At 39.6% G+C, this 17,800-nt stretch overlaps 2 protein-coding genes across 2 annotated transcripts; both read right to left on the bottom strand.

The window, feature by feature from the left end:
- Window positions 1-6,724: 6,724 nt before the first annotated feature.
- On the bottom strand, window positions 6,725-7,569 carry LOC118788272 (C-C motif chemokine 3-like 1). The gene is made up of 3 exons (XM_036544227.1): window positions 7,506-7,569; window positions 7,275-7,395; window positions 6,725-6,851 (listed from the first exon to the last, which is right to left on the bottom strand). Exons 1-3 carry the CDS (start codon window positions 7,567-7,569, stop codon window positions 6,725-6,727), a joined length of 312 nt encoding a protein of 103 aa, XP_036400120.1.
- Window positions 7,570-12,889: 5,320 nt separating this feature from the next.
- LOC118788270 (C-C motif chemokine 3-like 1) lies at window positions 12,890-13,746 on the bottom strand. The gene is made up of 3 exons (XM_036544226.1): window positions 13,674-13,746; window positions 13,438-13,558; window positions 12,890-13,010 (listed from the first exon to the last, which is right to left on the bottom strand). Exons 1-3 carry the CDS (start codon window positions 13,735-13,737, stop codon window positions 12,890-12,892), a joined length of 306 nt encoding a protein of 101 aa, XP_036400119.1. The 5' UTR covers window positions 13,738-13,746.
- Window positions 13,747-17,800: the final 4,054 nt, after the last annotated feature.

Genomic DNA, 17,800 nt, shown 5'->3' with positions numbered 1-17,800 from the left:
CTTCGGCACACATGCCATCACTCACACTCTCATACCGAGACACAAACTCTCAGTCAGATACACATGGACCCAAATACAGCCTTTATTGGCAAGACGAGATGCCAAAGCAATACAATTAAGCACTATTCCATCATAAATTCAAAAATTGTAATCAACCTTACATTAATAAATAAGTTGTCTTTTGTGAGTATATTGGGATAAATACAAACTTATTTTATCTGTAGTTATACAGCTACATGCATACATGACTGTGTATTCAGTTGATGAATTTAAATATAATCTTTTTTCAGAAACATTCTTTCTAAGCCTGTCTGCCTCGCTAATGCCACCGGTGTTATACAAAGAAAGCAGAAGGAACACGTACAGGAAGAAATCAAAAAAAGAACTTCCCTTTTAACTTCGGAGAGAACCAGTTGGAATTCTCTATAACCCTCTACATCTTTGAGTCTCTGTGAATTTGTTTTATTCTGCTAATCAGATACTAAGAAGTGTGTTCCACAACTGCTTCTTCTGAACTGACCTTTAAGTTATGTTAGACACAATCATGCATTCACATGTATACACAAACAAACAAACACACACACACACACACACACACACACACACACACAGAGAGAGAGAGAGAGAGAGAGAGAGAATGGAATTATAAGTTCTACATAGCATTGTAGTCTTACCTAGTTACCTAGTATTTTTTACAGCTTATTTATTTACGTATTTATCTTGATTTATGTTTTGAAGTATGTATATGAAATTATTATAGGTCTTGTATCCTGCATGCATTAATATGCAGACTCATGACAAAATTCAGGCAATCTGTGTTTGTCACTAACATTTTGAAGTCATAGTCAGTTTAGTCACTATGTAAAAACAACAAAAACAGGAAAGTCTTGACTGCTGCTGTCTGTGTTCATGTATATGTATTTCCTGTGTTATGATTGGTTGATTTGTGTGTTAAAATTTTTCATTTTTGTTGTGTTGTTGTTGCTTTGGCAATGCTACATTATAATCAGCCATGCTAAGAAAGCAAATTTGAATTGAACTGCAGTACCTACCTACACTCATCCAGTAGAGGTCACACAAGAACTTATTAATGCTGCACAGTAAATAATTTTGGTGAAAGCCACCACTTAAATTTAAAGGAGTGTATTGATTACTTTAAACCTGTGACACACGGTATAGTGAAAAATGTGTGCATTCATTAGAATTCAGAATGTAAATTAAAAGGGATCTCTTAGATTGCATTAAGCATCTAATCTTGTTTTATGTGCCTTTGAATTGCCATGCAGATTCCTTTGCCAGCTTGTGATTGCCCCTACTATTATCCTAAGTGAAAGTAATCAAAATAAGTCTGCAGCCATTTGGGGTCTGCAGTGCATATCACTTCAGAAATAGCAGCAGGGTTTCCAGTGCATTCAGACCATCATCGAACATCACCATTGCGAACGGAAAGCAATCCCATCTTAAAGGCAGGTGTTGATGAAAATAATCAGGGGTTTCTGCCAGGGCCTTCAATGTTGATTTGATACGTGTCGCAATTGCAAATATGACTTATAAATTTGCAGTATATTGCTGCACGAGAAACGAGGGACATTTTTTAAAAAACAATTTGAGTGCTGTTGGGAGTGGGGTATGGTAGAGTGGGTGTGAGGAAGCTGGCCAACGCTTATCACAAAACAACAGAACAGAAGGAATAAACATACAAAAAAATCTGATAATTTATTGTAAAATACAAAGCAAAGAAACTCAGCCTTGGCCACAAGCATCACAAGCTGCTCACAAGAGTCTCCTAGCAGCACCCACACACCTCTATTTAATATGCCTCTGATTAGGCCGGTGTGGTCCATTAACCAATGGCTGGCTTCACTCATGCACACAGGTAATTACAATGACAAACAGCTACATAATTAACAATTAACATATTTTGTTGCAATTGATTGAATATGATCAGCTATTGGTAGGTTTGAATTAGATAGAAGAAAAGGGGCCCTTGAACATTTAACATTTTAACAATTAACATAACCTAACAATGAACAACATTCAGTTTCCAGGGACGGTGAAGGCTTTCATTAACAGTGAAGCAAACAATCCATTCAGGGCTCTGCACTGGCAAAAGACAAGAGGATGCGCTGAAATGGTGATTTTAAGAAGGTGAGATACAGCGCACAATGGTTACACAACCAGGAACATTTTAACTTGACGCGGACGCTGTAGAGATTGATGAGAATAGTTCTGATACAGGACCTGCGTTTGAACAGAAACATATTGGACAATGTGGCTGCCATCATTACTTGGTCAGTGGTACCTGTCTCCTGTTAGAGAAATCTTGAGTTTGGGCAAGATATCCAAACTAGTCAAGTTATATCCTCTAGTCTCAGAAGGACAGGAGCAGAGGAAGAAAGACAGACTGCCAGAAATAATAATTTCCTTTGTGGTACAAGCATTGGCGGTGATTTATTGGAGACTGATTGATTGAAATGATGTCAGTGAAGTGGTCTCATTTATCAACTGTACAGACCTGTAATATGCCTGATCAGCATGGTTTTCAGTGGGGATCCTGTCAAAAGAGCATTTTTTTGCCTTCACAAGCTTATTTATAGACTTTGCCTTCTACATCAATACTGTTAAAAGATCATTGATCCTACAACATTGATCATTGAGATGTTAGCTAGTCATATGCAATGAGTTCCAATAGTGAGGCATTGGAAGAACTATTTCAGGTCAAGTTCAGAATAAATTTGTATTCAGTATTGATCTGGCTACGCACACAACAGTGTGTGCTGTGAACATTCAGATGCTGACAAAACTATGCAATCAATGTGAGCTGAGCATTCAGGGGGTGTTCTTCATATTCCAAACACATGAATCACAGACTCTGTCTTAGATGTGCTATGTTGTCTGTCCCAACGTTACATTTTCAGAGTCTATAAAAATGAGTAGTGATGCTATAACAATGTTATGATAACGTTAGTGCTGGGTGCTAAAGTTCTGTTTTTGGATTTTATCGGAAATAGGAAATTCAAGGAACAGGAGGGAAAAATGCAAGAAAACAAGACTTTTTATTGAAAAAGGGAAAACGTGATAAATACATTTACAATATTCACAGTGTTGTCATTTGTAGCAGATGCTCTTATCCAGAGCAACTTACATAAGTTACAGTTTTACATGTTATCCATTTATACAGTTGGATATTTAGTGAGGCAATTCTGGGTTAAGCACCTTGCCCCAGCGTATAACGGCAGTTATGAGCCTTAATTTTCAATAAATTACTAACACAGAACAAAGTTTTAAATAATTTATAAATGGTCACCAAAGGAAAGAAACTGGTGATATTGTAATAAACTAAACCAGAGATTTCTGACTGAACTGAGCACAGTGCTATGCTTTTCTCCTCTGTACTTGATTATCCAGTAGAAATGGCCGCCTGGGTGATGAGGCAGGCCTTAGGCTGTGGTTGGCATCGATGTGGTCGTAGCTGACCTGCTGTCCACCTTAGAGGTATGACTCTTCACCCAGGATTCTGAGGGGTCCACACAAAATCTCCTCCCTGCCTCTGTCACAAACCTGCAATAAGCAACAAATCAACTCCATTAGCACTGATGAGCAAATAACACACAGTAATGTGATCTCTGATCAGCTCCAACACTGCTATTAAAGTATGATCTACACCACCCTCCACTGCAATCTCTTTACTTCAGCATCAGTCATTCAATCCATCAACTGATCAGTAATGACAATGGTAGGTATATTGATCACAGAACTGAACCACTGGGTTAGAATTCCAGGAATACTTCTGGTTCTAGCATTGAACGGATTGCTTAATTTAACTGCTCCAATAAAACAGATGTTGAGAATGAAAAGACAGACACTCACACAACAGCAGGTTTGGTGCAGGTGCTCCTGGTCCTGGAGTAGGAGACCACCTTCGCCAATGGAATCCTTTTGGTGTAATACTTGACACAGCAATCTGAGCCTGCTTCAGAGGCTAGAGGAGCTGTGGGACACAAAGACACACATATATCAATCTGATTTCTAAGCAGCGTCCCTCACTCACACATACAGGCACCACTACCACCACCGCTCTGACAGAGTGAAGAGACTCACCACTGGAGACCAGCTGCAGGGAGCAGAGCAGCACCAGGATCAGCAGAGCGCTCATGTTCTTCATCTCTGTCTTCATGTTCACAGGAGCCTGGATGCAGAGAGCAGAGCTGCTGGATGCAGGAGGAGAGAGTGAGGAGATGTGCTTGTTGAGATGAGAGGGTCTCTCTCTTAAGTAGTCTGATCTCAAGGGAGAGGGGATTTTCCTCTTCACAACTTCTCCGGATCTGACATGACTACGAAGTGTCTTCACGTTCTGCGAATTGACCCACTGGGAAAAAAAGCGCAGTTCTTCTCTGTCCTTCCCCTTTTCTAAGAACTCATATCTTCAGAACTGAAATAATAAGTAAGTACCACGCAATCTATATCAAACAACTACACAAAAGAACACCATCTTATCTTGGTATAAAGCTAATAAATATAACGCCAGTGGATGATGATCATCTTAACTAGTTGGAGACTGTAAATGCAACTAAAAATTAGGGCAAGTCTGATTTGCATGAACCCAGGTGTTTGCTAAAAATGTGTCTTCAGAGAGCAAAAGTGGGACATTAGACTCTGTTGTTCCAATTTCACTCTAAGGAGGTGAGTCTTCAGATGGAGATGGAAGGTGGCTCAGCAGCAAATGTTTTTTTAATGATACATCACTAAACCATGTTTTTCTTCATTCACATTGGCACAGTCGACACCGAAAACAGTTTCAATCTGAGCAGAAAAGGGGAAAGCTTCCATGAATCATGTCAGTGGCATTAACATTTGGAGCTTAGTCTGGAGCTCCAGAGAAATATGAGCGTTAATTAATGCATGTGCAAATTTTTGTGATTTTACATTTATTAAATACATACAGTTTAGATTTAAGGAGCAATTGAGGTCATTTACCTGGTAGTTAGCAAAAATGTAAATATGAATGAAAATGAATTCACCCTATTTTCAATGATCATCCCTGGGACACATCTCCATATATGTAATGTTATTTACATCATTTATACCTCTGGTAATGAGATTGTCTATTACAAAATGGCCTTAAAGAACGTGAACTGAAGTACACCCATGAACACATATGATACGTGAAATAAATTAAAATGTTCAGGTGTTGGCTCCAATAAAACAAACTCTGCTGTGTGACATTACAATATTAACCCTGGATTAGTACAGAATGTGTGAGAACTATAGTCCTGTATACCTGGCAGAATGCATGAGATGTTTGTGAGTATGGTAGCCCTGGATGAAGGCAGATGTTTAGAATTAAAAGACAGACGCTGATGTCACACTCTTGGACAGACAAGACTCCGTCTTCCCTTTTGGCAACTTTATTTTTCCCAGTTCTGAATTGGAGTTAATCTTTACGAAGCAGTTATAATGCATACACAGTCAGTACACAACACACACGGTTCATTTTCTGTAGCTCAACAGCAACTCTCTCTTCTACTAGAGCGCCAACTGATGACATCATTTGATGTTCACCTCTGACCTCTTACTGGTAAAGTAAATCAACAATACTTGGACTATTTGCAAAATAAAATTACAATGAAATTACAATATATCCCTCTTACAGAACTTTAATCTATTTCAACGTCACGAAATGTAAATTAAAAAAAATATTTCTAGGTCGCAACACTGACACAACAGCAGGTTTGGCACAGGTGCTTCTGTTCCTGTAGTAAGAGACCAACTTCGACAATGGAATCCTTTTGTTGTCATACTTTAGACAACAATCTGAACCTGCACCAAAGTCCACTCCACTCTCTCTGAATCAACCTGCTGAAAACAGTGGTGTTAAATGCAGCTGTGTGGCTGGAGAGCAGGGTTTCTGCTGACATTTGGTTTCTGCTGACTGTTTGCTTAGGCTGATTTCTTGGATTTTTGGTGGTTTTTGAAATAAAATATTGTTTTTTTTTTAAAACCTTTGCTCTTTGTGCTCATTTTTGTGAGAAGTGTTGGCCAGTTTCTCCACAGTGAAACAAATTAAAATGTTCAGGTGTTGGCACTGCGCTCTACAGCCCAGGAGCAGAGATGGGAGCTGGGAACAGGCAGTGCTGTCTTAAGCGAAGCTGCAAAACTGCCATGATAATGGAGACCTTCTGTATTTCCTGCCCCACAGTCCTACTGTGAGATGAACAGAAAGTTCACAGCAGGCAACCTGACCTTCTTTACCTACACTGACTGGCTCTGACATGCTTTGGTCTTTAAGTATTTCACTGAGTTGCACTTTTAGGCAATCTTTTTTTTTAATTTTATTACTGTCTAACAATAAAGCACTTTCACGATCCGTAGAAATGAATAATGATGCTGTAACACTGTTATAATAATGTGCAAAATCTACATTACTGCACAATGTGGCAACCCTGTTTTATTCTGTGTGTTTAACCTGAAGAAAGAAAATCAAGATGTTGGAGGACAAAATTTGAGGAAACCAGCCTTTATTTTGAAAAAAAAAGCATCAATGATAAATACATTTACAATATATAACACACAAGTATTTATTCAGGTAAGTTATAAAAGCTATACATAAATTAAACAGTGGAGGCAAAACAATATCAATATTACAAAAAGTACTACTTAAGTACTACTTAAGTACTTGAATCATTAATTGTGCAATAGAAACAGGCTCCAGGGTGGTGAGGCCTTAGGCTTTAGTTGACTTCGATGTGTGTTTGGATGTGGTTGATCTGTGGTCCACCTGAGACACGTGACTCTTCACCCAGGATGCTGAGGGGTCCACGCACAAACGCCTCCCTTTCTCTGTCACAAACCTGCAACAAGCAACGCGTCAGCTCCATTAGCACTGATGGGGAAACAACACAGTAATGTGATCTGTGATCAGCTCCCACACTACTGTAAAAGCACTGTCTAAACTGCTCTCCACTGCAGGCTCTCTGATGTAAATCATGCAATCGACCAATTCATTTTTAATGGTGCAGTTATACTGATGCACTACTGCAGCACTGTACCTCTGAGACTCATGAGTTACAATTCAGGAACACTGCTGGTCCCAGCACTGAAAAGAGTAGTGAACTTAAACTGCTACAGTACTCAGTATTACTCAGTATTAACCCTGGATTAGTGCAGAGTGTGAGAACTATAGTCCTGTATACCCGTCAGAATACATGAGAGGTTTGTGAGTATGGTAGCCCTGGATGAAGGCAGATGTTGAGAATGAAAAGACAGACACTCACACAACGGCAGGTTTGGCGCAGGTGCTCCTGGTCCTGGAGTAGGAGACCACCTTCGCCAATGGAATCCTTTTGGTGTAATACTTGACACAGCAATCTGAGCCTGCTTCAGAGGCTAGAGGAGCTGTGGGACACAAAGACACACATATATCAATCTGATTTCTAAGCAGTGTCCCTCACTCACACATACAGGCACCACTACCACCACCGCTCTGACAGAGTGAAGAGACTCACCACTGGAGACCAGCTGCAGGGAGCAGAGCAGCACCAGGATCAGCAGAGCGCTCATGTTCTTCATCTCTGTCTTCATGTTCACAGGAGCCTGGATGCAGAGAGCAGAGCTGCTGGATGCAGGAGGAGAGAGTGAGGAGATGTGCTTGTTGAGATGAGAGGGTCTCTCTCTTAAGTAGTCTGATCTCAAGGGAGAGGGGAAATTCCTCCACCTTGTAACTTCTCAGCATCTGACAGGACTTCTAAATTACTTGACACCCCATAAATAAACCTGTTGAAATTAGTATTGTACTGGTCGGTCCTTCCTCTTTTGGCTGAGTTCATAGTGATATGCTAGAATCGCACGAGCCACATGAAACAACTATGTAAAAACAGAGCTATTTCAAGTCAAACATATACACTGAAACATGACTCCAATAATGTGACTATCTAGTTGTTGACTATCTGTGCAAAAATGGATTACAGCAGATATGTGATGAACGCAGGCTGATTGTCAAGGCGTGAGCCTTCTTAGGGAGGCAAGTGACTGCCATTTCTGTTACAGCCTGAAGACACGGGTCTTTAGGAGGTGATGTATGGGGGTGAATGTCTTCAAAGCTAATGATAAAGCCTATAATATTCTATATATTTTTATCCCAATGAAAGGTAAACCAAAACAAAATAAGTAATAAATATAACCCATACAAAGAGTGACATGGCTGGAGTGGACAGTGGACGTACACTGTGCACATTGACACTCTTTCTATCTACATTTCCTCTCAATGACGTAAACAACTGCATCTTCAAAAGGGCGAGGTGGGGGAAATTACTGCGTGCTATTTTTACATATTTCATTGAGTGTCATGTCATCTCTTTATTTTCTAGATTTTGTGCCAGAGGGGAAAAAAAATCCCAGGGATCCAACAATATGTCTCTGGCGATGAAATTTCTGATCTCAAAATCATCTTAAAGAACCTGAACTATAGTATACCCATGAACACATACAGTATGTGAAATAAATTAAAATGCGCAGGTGTTGGCACTGTGCTCTCCAGCCCAGGAACAGAGGTTGAAGTTGGGAACAGGAGTGCTGCCTTGAGCAAATCTGCCATGACGATGGAGATCTCCTATACTTCCTGCCCCACAATCCTCCTGTGAGAAGAACAGGAAGTTCACAGCAGCCTCACTCACTGGCATTGCCTTGCTGATGTCATAGGCATGGTTTGGCCTTAAAGTATTTTAATTCTTTTTCTCAGTTGTTCCCACACACTTCTCGAAACAGCGTATCATGTTTTCAGCATTAACACAGCTCTGAGAACAGTTTGCTGACTTGTCAAAACCTCACAAATCCAGTGAAAAATGACACAATGGCTTTAAACCTACAATATGTAGCACCCCTTAAAATGAAGCAAATACAAATATATTGACACATGTGGTTAAAATATTCCCTTTTACACACAACTCCACTTCATTTCAGTGGGTCACATTTTTGTGTTCACTTACATGCTGTATATTATACAATACTTCTCAAAGAGTAGAATAACTTGCACAGCAGAGCACTGAATAATGTTCATTTACCTATTCTCATTTCTACAGTACCAGTTAAAAGTTTGGACATACTTTTCTTTATTTTTACAATTTTCCACATTTTAGAATGATAGTAAAAATTCCAAACTTTCAACTGGTACTGTAAATCTCTGAAGGTTGAAGCTATGACTCAAATCGGGCTGCACCTGCTGCTCAACCTCGCTCCTGCTCAACCCACGGATGGTGAAATGACCAAGCAGAGTTCTACAAATGTCTTTGGAAAAGTGTTAGTCGAGCTTTTCCTCTTCTCTTACCTCTTCCTCTCCCCCTCTCTGCTCCATTTGGTTCCATTGTTCTTCAGCTGTGACCTCTTTTATTCATGTCAAAACTGTGACATATCAAGAGAGCAGACTTGGTGAAAACTGTGCTAAGTTAGTGCTGTAAATGAAGGGTTTTGTTGAAGAACTGCAGTATGAATACAAGTAATCTATGTTTGGAATATTGCAGAAATGGTTTAGGGGTTTGAGACATGAGCTTCAATTTTTGATTTTTGAGTGTATGCTTACAGTCTCACAGTGTGTAAAAAACTGAGGAAAAACTTACTGAGTTGCATTATTTTTAGATTTCGTGGCCAGTGTAATAATCCCAGGTGGTCAAACAAGATGTTACGCAATGTTGAACTGTCAACGGACACCATGTGGTTTTCAGAGTAAGGCCATTCAGGAGAATGGGGGATGAATTCTTCAATGGAATGCAAATATTCAAAGGAATATTGCAACATAATAAAAGTCTCTCACTTCCTCTAACTATACTGAGAATGAAATCAAGCTGTCGATCAATGTACTCTCTTTCAGAACTCCCTCTGCCCAGGCATTGAAAGAATCACTCATGCAGCACGAACAAACTCACACAGACTAACTCCCACCAGTGAATACACACAAACAAATATAAACACAGCATTGCTCATCATTCACATACTGTATATACAACTAGACACAACCACTATGTCATGTACACATAAATCCAAACACAGAAAAACTGCTTCATTTCATTTCAGGTCAATAGCCTCTCTCATCGTGAATATTTCAAGTTTTTAACGAAGCAATACAGTTTCCATTATGGGGATAAAAAATAACATAATAACACTAAAATTAATACATTAGTTTTTTTGTAAACTAAGTTTAAATTAACAAATTTACTTTATCTGTTATTATATATCTAGATATATGCATACACACGACTGTAAATTCAACTGATGAATTTAAGCATAACCTTTTTTTTTTTTTCAGAAATAAGCCTGGCTAGCAGTCTGCTCAATCTTGCGTTCAGAGATATAAAAAGAAAGCAGAACAGAGTCAGGCAAAAGAACTTTTGTTTTCAGTTTCAGGGAAGCAGAAATCCCCCAATACACCTCCCTATTTCTGTCAGTCTCTGTGACAAGGAATTTATTCTGCTGATCAGCAATTCAGAGGGCTGTTCTACACCACTTTTTTCTGCATTGAGGTTTTACTCATGGGAGACACCAGCATCTACATACATGTACAGTACTAGTCAAAAGGTTGGACATGCCAGATTAAGACAATGGGAAACATGCATTCAAAGACATTTTGATCTTAAGACTTATGCTTAAATGCCTGAAATGTGTTTCTTAGACAAATATAAATAGAGAAGTTGATGCCTATGTATGATTTTCTTTCCAAAAGAATTATTTCATAGTTTTAATTTCTTTACTATATTTTAAAATGTGGAAAATAGTAAAATAAAGAAAAAATTCTATGAGCAGGTGTCCAAACTTTTGACTGGTACTGCACACACACACACACACACACACACACACACACACACACACACACACACACACAGACGCACACAAAAACACATGAACAGAAGAATTATAAATACAGTAAAATATTACAGGTAGTCTTACCTAGTATTTGTTCATCTCCTTTATTCTCAGTTTATGTTATAAGGTACACTGTTTGAAATGTTATACTTCCTGCCACTATCTGAGATAATGCCTGGTTTCGGGGATGAATCTGTGTTTATTTGTTATGAATAATTTGAAGTCATAGTCAGTTTAAACACTGTGCAAGTTAAAGCCCCCATTTGTCCTAATCATGACAGTTCTATTAACAAGGGAGTATTTCTAGGAGATCTCTATCACTTAACTCATTTGCTCTAAGTTTGTGGTCATGGCTAGGTACTGTAGCGCTCTAAACAACTTCTTCAGTGGCTTTTTTTTTTTTTACAATTTATCAGGAACTATTTAAGCATGTTTAAAACCAAAGAAGCCGGTAAAATACATTAAGAGTAAGTGCTGAAGACATTCAACTGCACTGTGGCATTAAATCACTATCCAGGACTTTCTCCGCCATTGTCCCCCGTTGGTGGAATGAACTTCCACACCTCATCCGTTCTGCTGAGTCCCTTTCTGTCTTCAAGAGACATCTGAAGACACAGCTCTTCCGCTCTCACCTGAGCACCTGAAACACCTCCCCCCTACCTCCTATTAAACTACATTGAAAAAAAAAAAGAATGATTTGTCTGTTACAGTCTAACATATTGATTTGGTGTAATGGTTTGGCTGTAATGGTTTAAATGTAAAGGTTTGGTTGTAATGGTTTGGTTGCAATGGCTTAACACACTCGCCAGCTTTACCTGCTAGTTGGTACCTCGCCTGGCCAACCTTTGGAACTTTGTCATGTAGTACTTGTAATATTGTTGCTTGTGTTGTATTGTACCTCACTTGTAAGTCGCTTTGGATAAAAGCATCTGCCAAATCAATAAGTGTAAATGCAACCGAGCTGGGACTTACTGGGTCTCACTGAACCCACCTGAATAGTTGCAATTGCTGGTCAAATTCATTCTGCAGCAGGTGGGAGTGAGTGATCATGGAAGATGTAAGTGGGACTGAAAGAAAAATACATTTAGGGCTCGGCGTTTGCAAAAGACAAGAGGAGGCATTGAAGTTTGAGGGGTGATTTTAAGACAGTGACATTATGTAAATGCGGTAACTTATGGTTGAGCAACCCAGGAGCACTTTAACCTGTTGTTGACACTGTACAGATGGATGAGAAGAGTTGGAAAGGAAGGCAATGTGTTTGGACATATACCACTTCACAATGTGGCTGCCATCCCCATCCTTTGCCAGACATGCAGTTTAACAACATTAAACTGTCTCTAGTCTCAGACAGGAGGGAACAAGAGACAAAAACTAACTTGCCAGATGGTTTGGAAGAAAATTGGCTGAATGATGTGTTCCTGGGGAAATTAAAGGGGAGATTAAAGACACACTATAGATAATATTTGCTCCTACAATTTGATAAGGTAATCTTGAAGGAACTGGTAGCCACTATCAGCCATTTTGAACATGTTATAGATAGGTAATATTATGTCGACCTGGAGTGCGCTGTGAACATACCTCATTGTGCTTAATCAATGTGAATTAGGCATTTACAAAGTGTTATTCATGTGCCAGACACTTGGACCACAGACTCTGAATCATACATGTGTTTTGTTATTCCTCAGAAGTGTGATGAAAGCTTCATTAGGAAACAGGAAAGATGATAAATGCATCGCACACTAATATCCTCATAGAATAAGAATGATTTAGAAATGAATAAAGAAGGAAAGGAGGAGGGAAAAAATCTGAGAAAACAAGGCTTTATTAAGGAGAATATAAAAATAATAAATATATTTACAACTTATTACAGACAAATTTCAAAGGAAAACCAATTTATAAATGAACAATGTTGGAAAGAAACTGAAAACTTATAATCCTGACTCTTGTGACTCCTGCCTGAAATGAATACAGTGTTATGCTTTTCTCCTCTGTACTTGATTATCCAGTAGAAATGTCTGCTGGGGTGATGAGGCAGGCCTTAGGCTGTGGTTGGCATCGATGTGGTCGTAGCTGACCTGCTGTCCACCTTAGAGGTATGACTCTTCACCCAGGATTCTGAGGGGTCCACACAAAATCTCCTCCCTGCCTCTGTCACAAACCTGCAACAAGCAACAGATCAGCTGCATTAGCACTGATGAGCAAACAACACACAGTAATGTGATCTCTGATCAGCTCCAACACTGCTATTAAAGTATGATCTACACCACCCTCCACTGCAATATCTTTACTTCAGCATCAGCCATGCAATCCAACAACTGATCAGTTGCAATGACAACAGTGTATTGATCACAGAACTGAACCTCTGGGTTAGAATTCTAGATAAAATACTGCTGTTTCCGGAATTTAACAGTGTTCAACTTAAAATGCTCCAATAAAAACACTGTGTGACAGTACAGTATTAACCCTGAATCAGTGCAGAGTGTGTGAGAACTATAGTTCTGTATGCTTGCAGAATGCATGAGAGGTTTGTGAGTATGGTAGCCCTGAATGAGAGCAGATGTTGAGAATGAAAAGACAGACACTCACACAACAGCAGGTTTGGCGCAGGTGCTCCTGGTCCTGTAGTAGGAGACCACCTTCGCTAATGGAATCCTTTTGTTGTCATACTTTAGACAACAGTCTGATCCTGTGCCAGGGGCTATAGGACCTGCAGGACATAGAGTCACACATTCATCACTTAGATTGCTGAGCACTGTATCACACACACGTAAAACAAACACAGACCAACGTCACCACCACCCCAAAAGACTAAAGAGACTCACCACTGGAGACCAGCTGCAGGGAGCAGAGCAGCACCAGGATCAGCAGAGCGCTCATGTTCTTCATCTCTGTCTTCATGTTCACAGGAGCCTGGATGCAGAGAGCAGAGCTGCTGGATGCAGGAGGAGAGAGTGAGAAGATGTGCTTGTTGAGATGAGAGGGTCTCTCTCTTAAATAGGCTGATCTCAAAGAGAGGGGAAGTTTCTCCTCGCTTCTTAGGATCTGACAGGATTTCCGCACAAACTTAACTTTCTATGAATTGACCAATGGAAAACCTTCGAGTTCTTCTCCCTCCTTCCTCTTTTTTTGTGTGCAAAATGCAAATACGAAATATGTGAGACCAACACAACCGGTACTTAACAGCTGCTTTAATGACTGTCAAGCATATTCCAAGCGAAATAGATATAACTCCTCATCATGACGAAGCCTCATGATAAAACCTCATCATGACTATTTGTTGACTTTTCTAAAGCTGTGAGAAATGACAGATGTGAGCTGGATAAACACTGATTGATTGATTGATTGATTAATTAATTGATGAAAACTTGTCTGTTTTAGAGGCAACACAGAAAGGTCAGTGAGCTGATCTGGATACAATTTGACAAGGTGTTTCTTCAGGAGACAATATAGGGATGGCAGAGACTCTGCTGTTCCAGGTTAAGTCTGAAGACTTGAGAGTGACACAGGAATGTTAGTGACACATCTGTTCTGGGTACAATGTTCAGCAGGTGATAAAAAATGGTGAGTGAGTCTGCTTACTTAGCAGTCACAGATAATGAATGTCGATACACTTACCAGGGTGTACCTGAGCTCAATTTGGAATGCCACAGCAAAAGGTCTTAATACTTATGTAAATGAGATATTTCAGTTTTTGATTTTTAATAAATTTGAAAATTCTTCTAAAAAAGGTTTTTGATTTGTCATTATAGGTTATTTTGTGTAGACTAACTGCCAAAAGAGTACACCTAAACCATTTTAAATTAACTCTTCAGCACAACAAAGTGTGCAAAATGTGAAGGGGTCTGAATACTTTCCAAAGCCACTGTACATCCCTCATATCTCATAGATCAAGGAGGTCAACAGTGGATGGATATTGGATGATGAGGATTTGTGAAGCTTATTTAAAAGAGTTTTTTCTGTCAATGAAAGCCATTGAGAAGGTGAAAACAGGCATCTGAAAGCTCATTTCTTTCCCACAATCCCCCTTTATGACAGAACAGAAAACCAACTGCCAGGATATTTTACCATTTCATCTGCCAGGATATTTTACCATTTCATTGCCCTCATGGAGCACTGGGCCTTTTATCGGTCTTGATATATTTAACTGAGCACATTAATATCTTCTTTTGTTTGTTCAACTTGTTATCAAAGAAAAGATCCCGTAGCTTGAACAGAATGTAATGCAATGGGGAAAAAGCCAGACAGCACCATCTGGTTTTCAGGAGAGAAGGGATGAATTCTTCACTGTTTGATAGTAATGAAACACCCTAAAGGTAAGATGTCACCATCCTGGCTTTCTGCATTCCCTCACAGACATACACAGTACATTTCATACACATACAGCAATTTGCACACATAAACACATACAGACAGACTCAGTTACTGAGCTCATGGAAGCTCTCAGAGACAAATACACATACGTGCACACACATGCACACAGACAGATACACATAGTCACATAGTCTCATCCACATGTGTGAGTACTCTTTCCCATACAGCTACATACACATGCACAAACATCCACATGCATACACTTGCACACACTCTCACACACACGTGCTAATACTGTACACACATGACTCACACCAGCGTAAACACAGTTTACATTCATATACAGTGATAAACCTGCAAATGTTCACATGCATACACAAACACAAGTACACACATGCACTGACACACACGTACACACAGATGCATGAACACACATGTGCACACGGTCATTCTCAAAAATACTAACTTACTCATAGATACACACATACATGCAGATGCACTACACATGAACACACACACGTGCCCACACTCACAGAAACTCACTCACCCAAACACATACAAGCATAAATACAGGCACAGACAGAAACAAAGACAGACACACACAGAAAAAAAGGAAGACACAAACAGAGAGGAAGAAATCACACATGAATTCCTCTTTTATTTCAGAGAGAAGATCTTCACAGAAATCTCTCTTGAAGTCCCCTCTGATTCTGCAAGTATCTCTCTTGAAGTCCCCTCTGATTCTGCAAGTCTGTGCTGAGCGGTGTCAGACTGCTTTTCAGCTATTAAAAGGTTTGTTCTGCACTAGCTTCTCCTGAACTGAGTTTTTGTCATGTGGCACACATATGGGGGTGGCAGTGTAGCATAGTGGTATGGAGCAGGACTTGTAACCGTAAAGGTTGCAGGTTTGATTCCCCGCTGAGGTAATGCAGTTGTACCCTCGGGCAATATGCTTAACCCAGAACTGCCTGTAAATATCCAGCTGTATAAATGGGTAGCGTGTTTATGTAAATCGCTCTGGAAGAGAGTATCTGCTAGATGTATTGTAACATATGCTTGCAAATGTGCAAATACACACACAAACACACCAACACACACACACACACACACACACCACTGCAGCCTTATGGGCCACCAGAGAATTACCTGGCACCCTCTTATTCTTACACTAAAAGGTAAAGCTCCTCCCATTGGCACAGAGAGACAGAGAACAGGGCCTTCCGTGAGTGATGTCAAGAGGTCATACTATGCACCTCTGTTGTTGTAAAGCTATATAGCCATTTTTGTCCCCCTGGCTCTTAAGGCAGTGATTAGGTTAATGCCTGACAGCCTGTCTGTATAGCTGTAATAAAACCAGGCTCTTCTGACTGTGCTGCTGGAGTCACTGACATTGTGGCTTTGGAAGGTCATTCAAATACCATAACTAAAATTTACTTAAATGGAGTTAGTTATATACTCTTATATTAAAGATATATACATTCAGTTGAGAAAGTAGTTGTATGACAATGATTGCTGCTTGTGATAGTAACTGTTACTCAACAATTTAAGTAACAAAATGAAGCAAACAGTTTTTGATAGTGTGTTACTATACTGTGAAATCATTTCAGCTTTGGTACCATTCTGAGCTAAAGTAACACATAAATTTGTCTTGTGGGGGCTACTGCTCTGATAATCATTCAGATTTTCCTATATAATATTTTATTTTTGGATATGTTACATTGAAATAGTTATATCTACCAAAGATTCTACAGGACTTTTGATATAGCATAAGATACACAGTCCTGAAGTGAATACAAAGCTCATTTAATTTCCCAGGATATTTAAGACTTTTTGCTAAAAAATAGTTTCATTATTGAAAGGCGAATTTTTCACAGAATGAGCTCTCATTTCTTGTTGAAGTGCTTCTTCCTCATGGGAGAAAGGACCTTCATCACATCAGCACAGAAGCACAGTTTCTGCGGTGTTAGTACACAGAATTGTCAGCCTTAAATAAACGGTGATGCGGTGAGGCTACTTATTTCCGCAGCTTTACAATGAATTGCAGAAGTATTTCAGCAGTGTCAGAGAAAAGGTACTTTCATACAGAACACACATGCGCACAGGCACACACACACACACACACACACACAGAGGCAATCACAGGAACCTAAAAGTGTGACCTCAGACAAAAAAAAAACAAAAAACAGAAGTGGAAGATTAACTTATTCAACTGCTTTCTGTGGTAAATTCCACAAGAGACTTGGCAGACGGTCAGGGACTGAAACACCATCATTTTAAGAAAGTAGACAGGACAAAAAAAGTAAACACACAAAGACCCACTTATTCGAACGGGGAATATTTTAAATAGCACAAGGAATGAGCCATTATATAACATGCTGTTGCAAAAGCAGTCTTGAGAGCCCAGCCCTGCCACATCAGTAAAACTAGACCAACCCTGAGAGTGTGGCAGTAGTTCACAAAAATTATGAATAAAAATAATAATAAGCAGAAAGGTACTCATGAAAATAAATGAAATAGACAGAGGAGGTTGTGTGAGCTGTAATCACTTGGGGGGGGGGGGGGGGGGGGGGGGTGAAGAGGTTGTAAATTATATTGTCATAGACATAACATATAGCTTTTACACCACCTCTAACTGAAG

Source organism: Megalops cyprinoides, chromosome 13 (assembly GCF_013368585.1).
Source record: "Megalops cyprinoides isolate fMegCyp1 chromosome 13, fMegCyp1.pri, whole genome shotgun sequence".
NCBI lineage: Eukaryota > Metazoa > Chordata > Actinopteri > Elopiformes > Megalopidae > Megalops > Megalops cyprinoides.
The sequence above is the reverse complement of the archived record's forward strand: the minus strand, read 5'-3'. Positions and strand labels throughout refer to the sequence as shown.

Bases quoted from the DNA above. Each gene is read 5' to 3' on its own strand.
- LOC118788272 (XM_036544227.1), bottom strand. From the start codon at position 7,569: ATGAAGAACATGAGCGCTCTGCTGATCCTGGTGCTGCTCTGCTCCCTG. The intron at 7,396-7,505 runs GTGAGTCTCTTC...TGTGTCCCACAG, and splicing joins CCTGCAGCTGGTCTCCAGTG to CTCCTCTAGCCTCTGAAGCA. The intron at 6,852-7,274 runs GTGAGTGTCTGT...TGCTTGTTGCAG, and splicing joins TGCGCCAAACCTGCCGTTGT to GTTTGTGACAGAGAAAGGGA.
- LOC118788270 (XM_036544226.1), bottom strand. From the start codon at position 13,737: ATGAAGAACATGAGCGCTCTGCTGATCCTGGTGCTGCTCTGCTCCCTG. The intron at 13,559-13,673 runs GTGAGTCTCTTT...TATGTCCTGCAG, and splicing joins CCTGCAGCTGGTCTCCAGTG to GTCCTATAGCCCCTGGCACA. The intron at 13,011-13,437 runs GTGAGTGTCTGT...TGCTTGTTGCAG, and splicing joins TGCGCCAAACCTGCTGTTGT to GTTTGTGACAGAGGCAGGGA.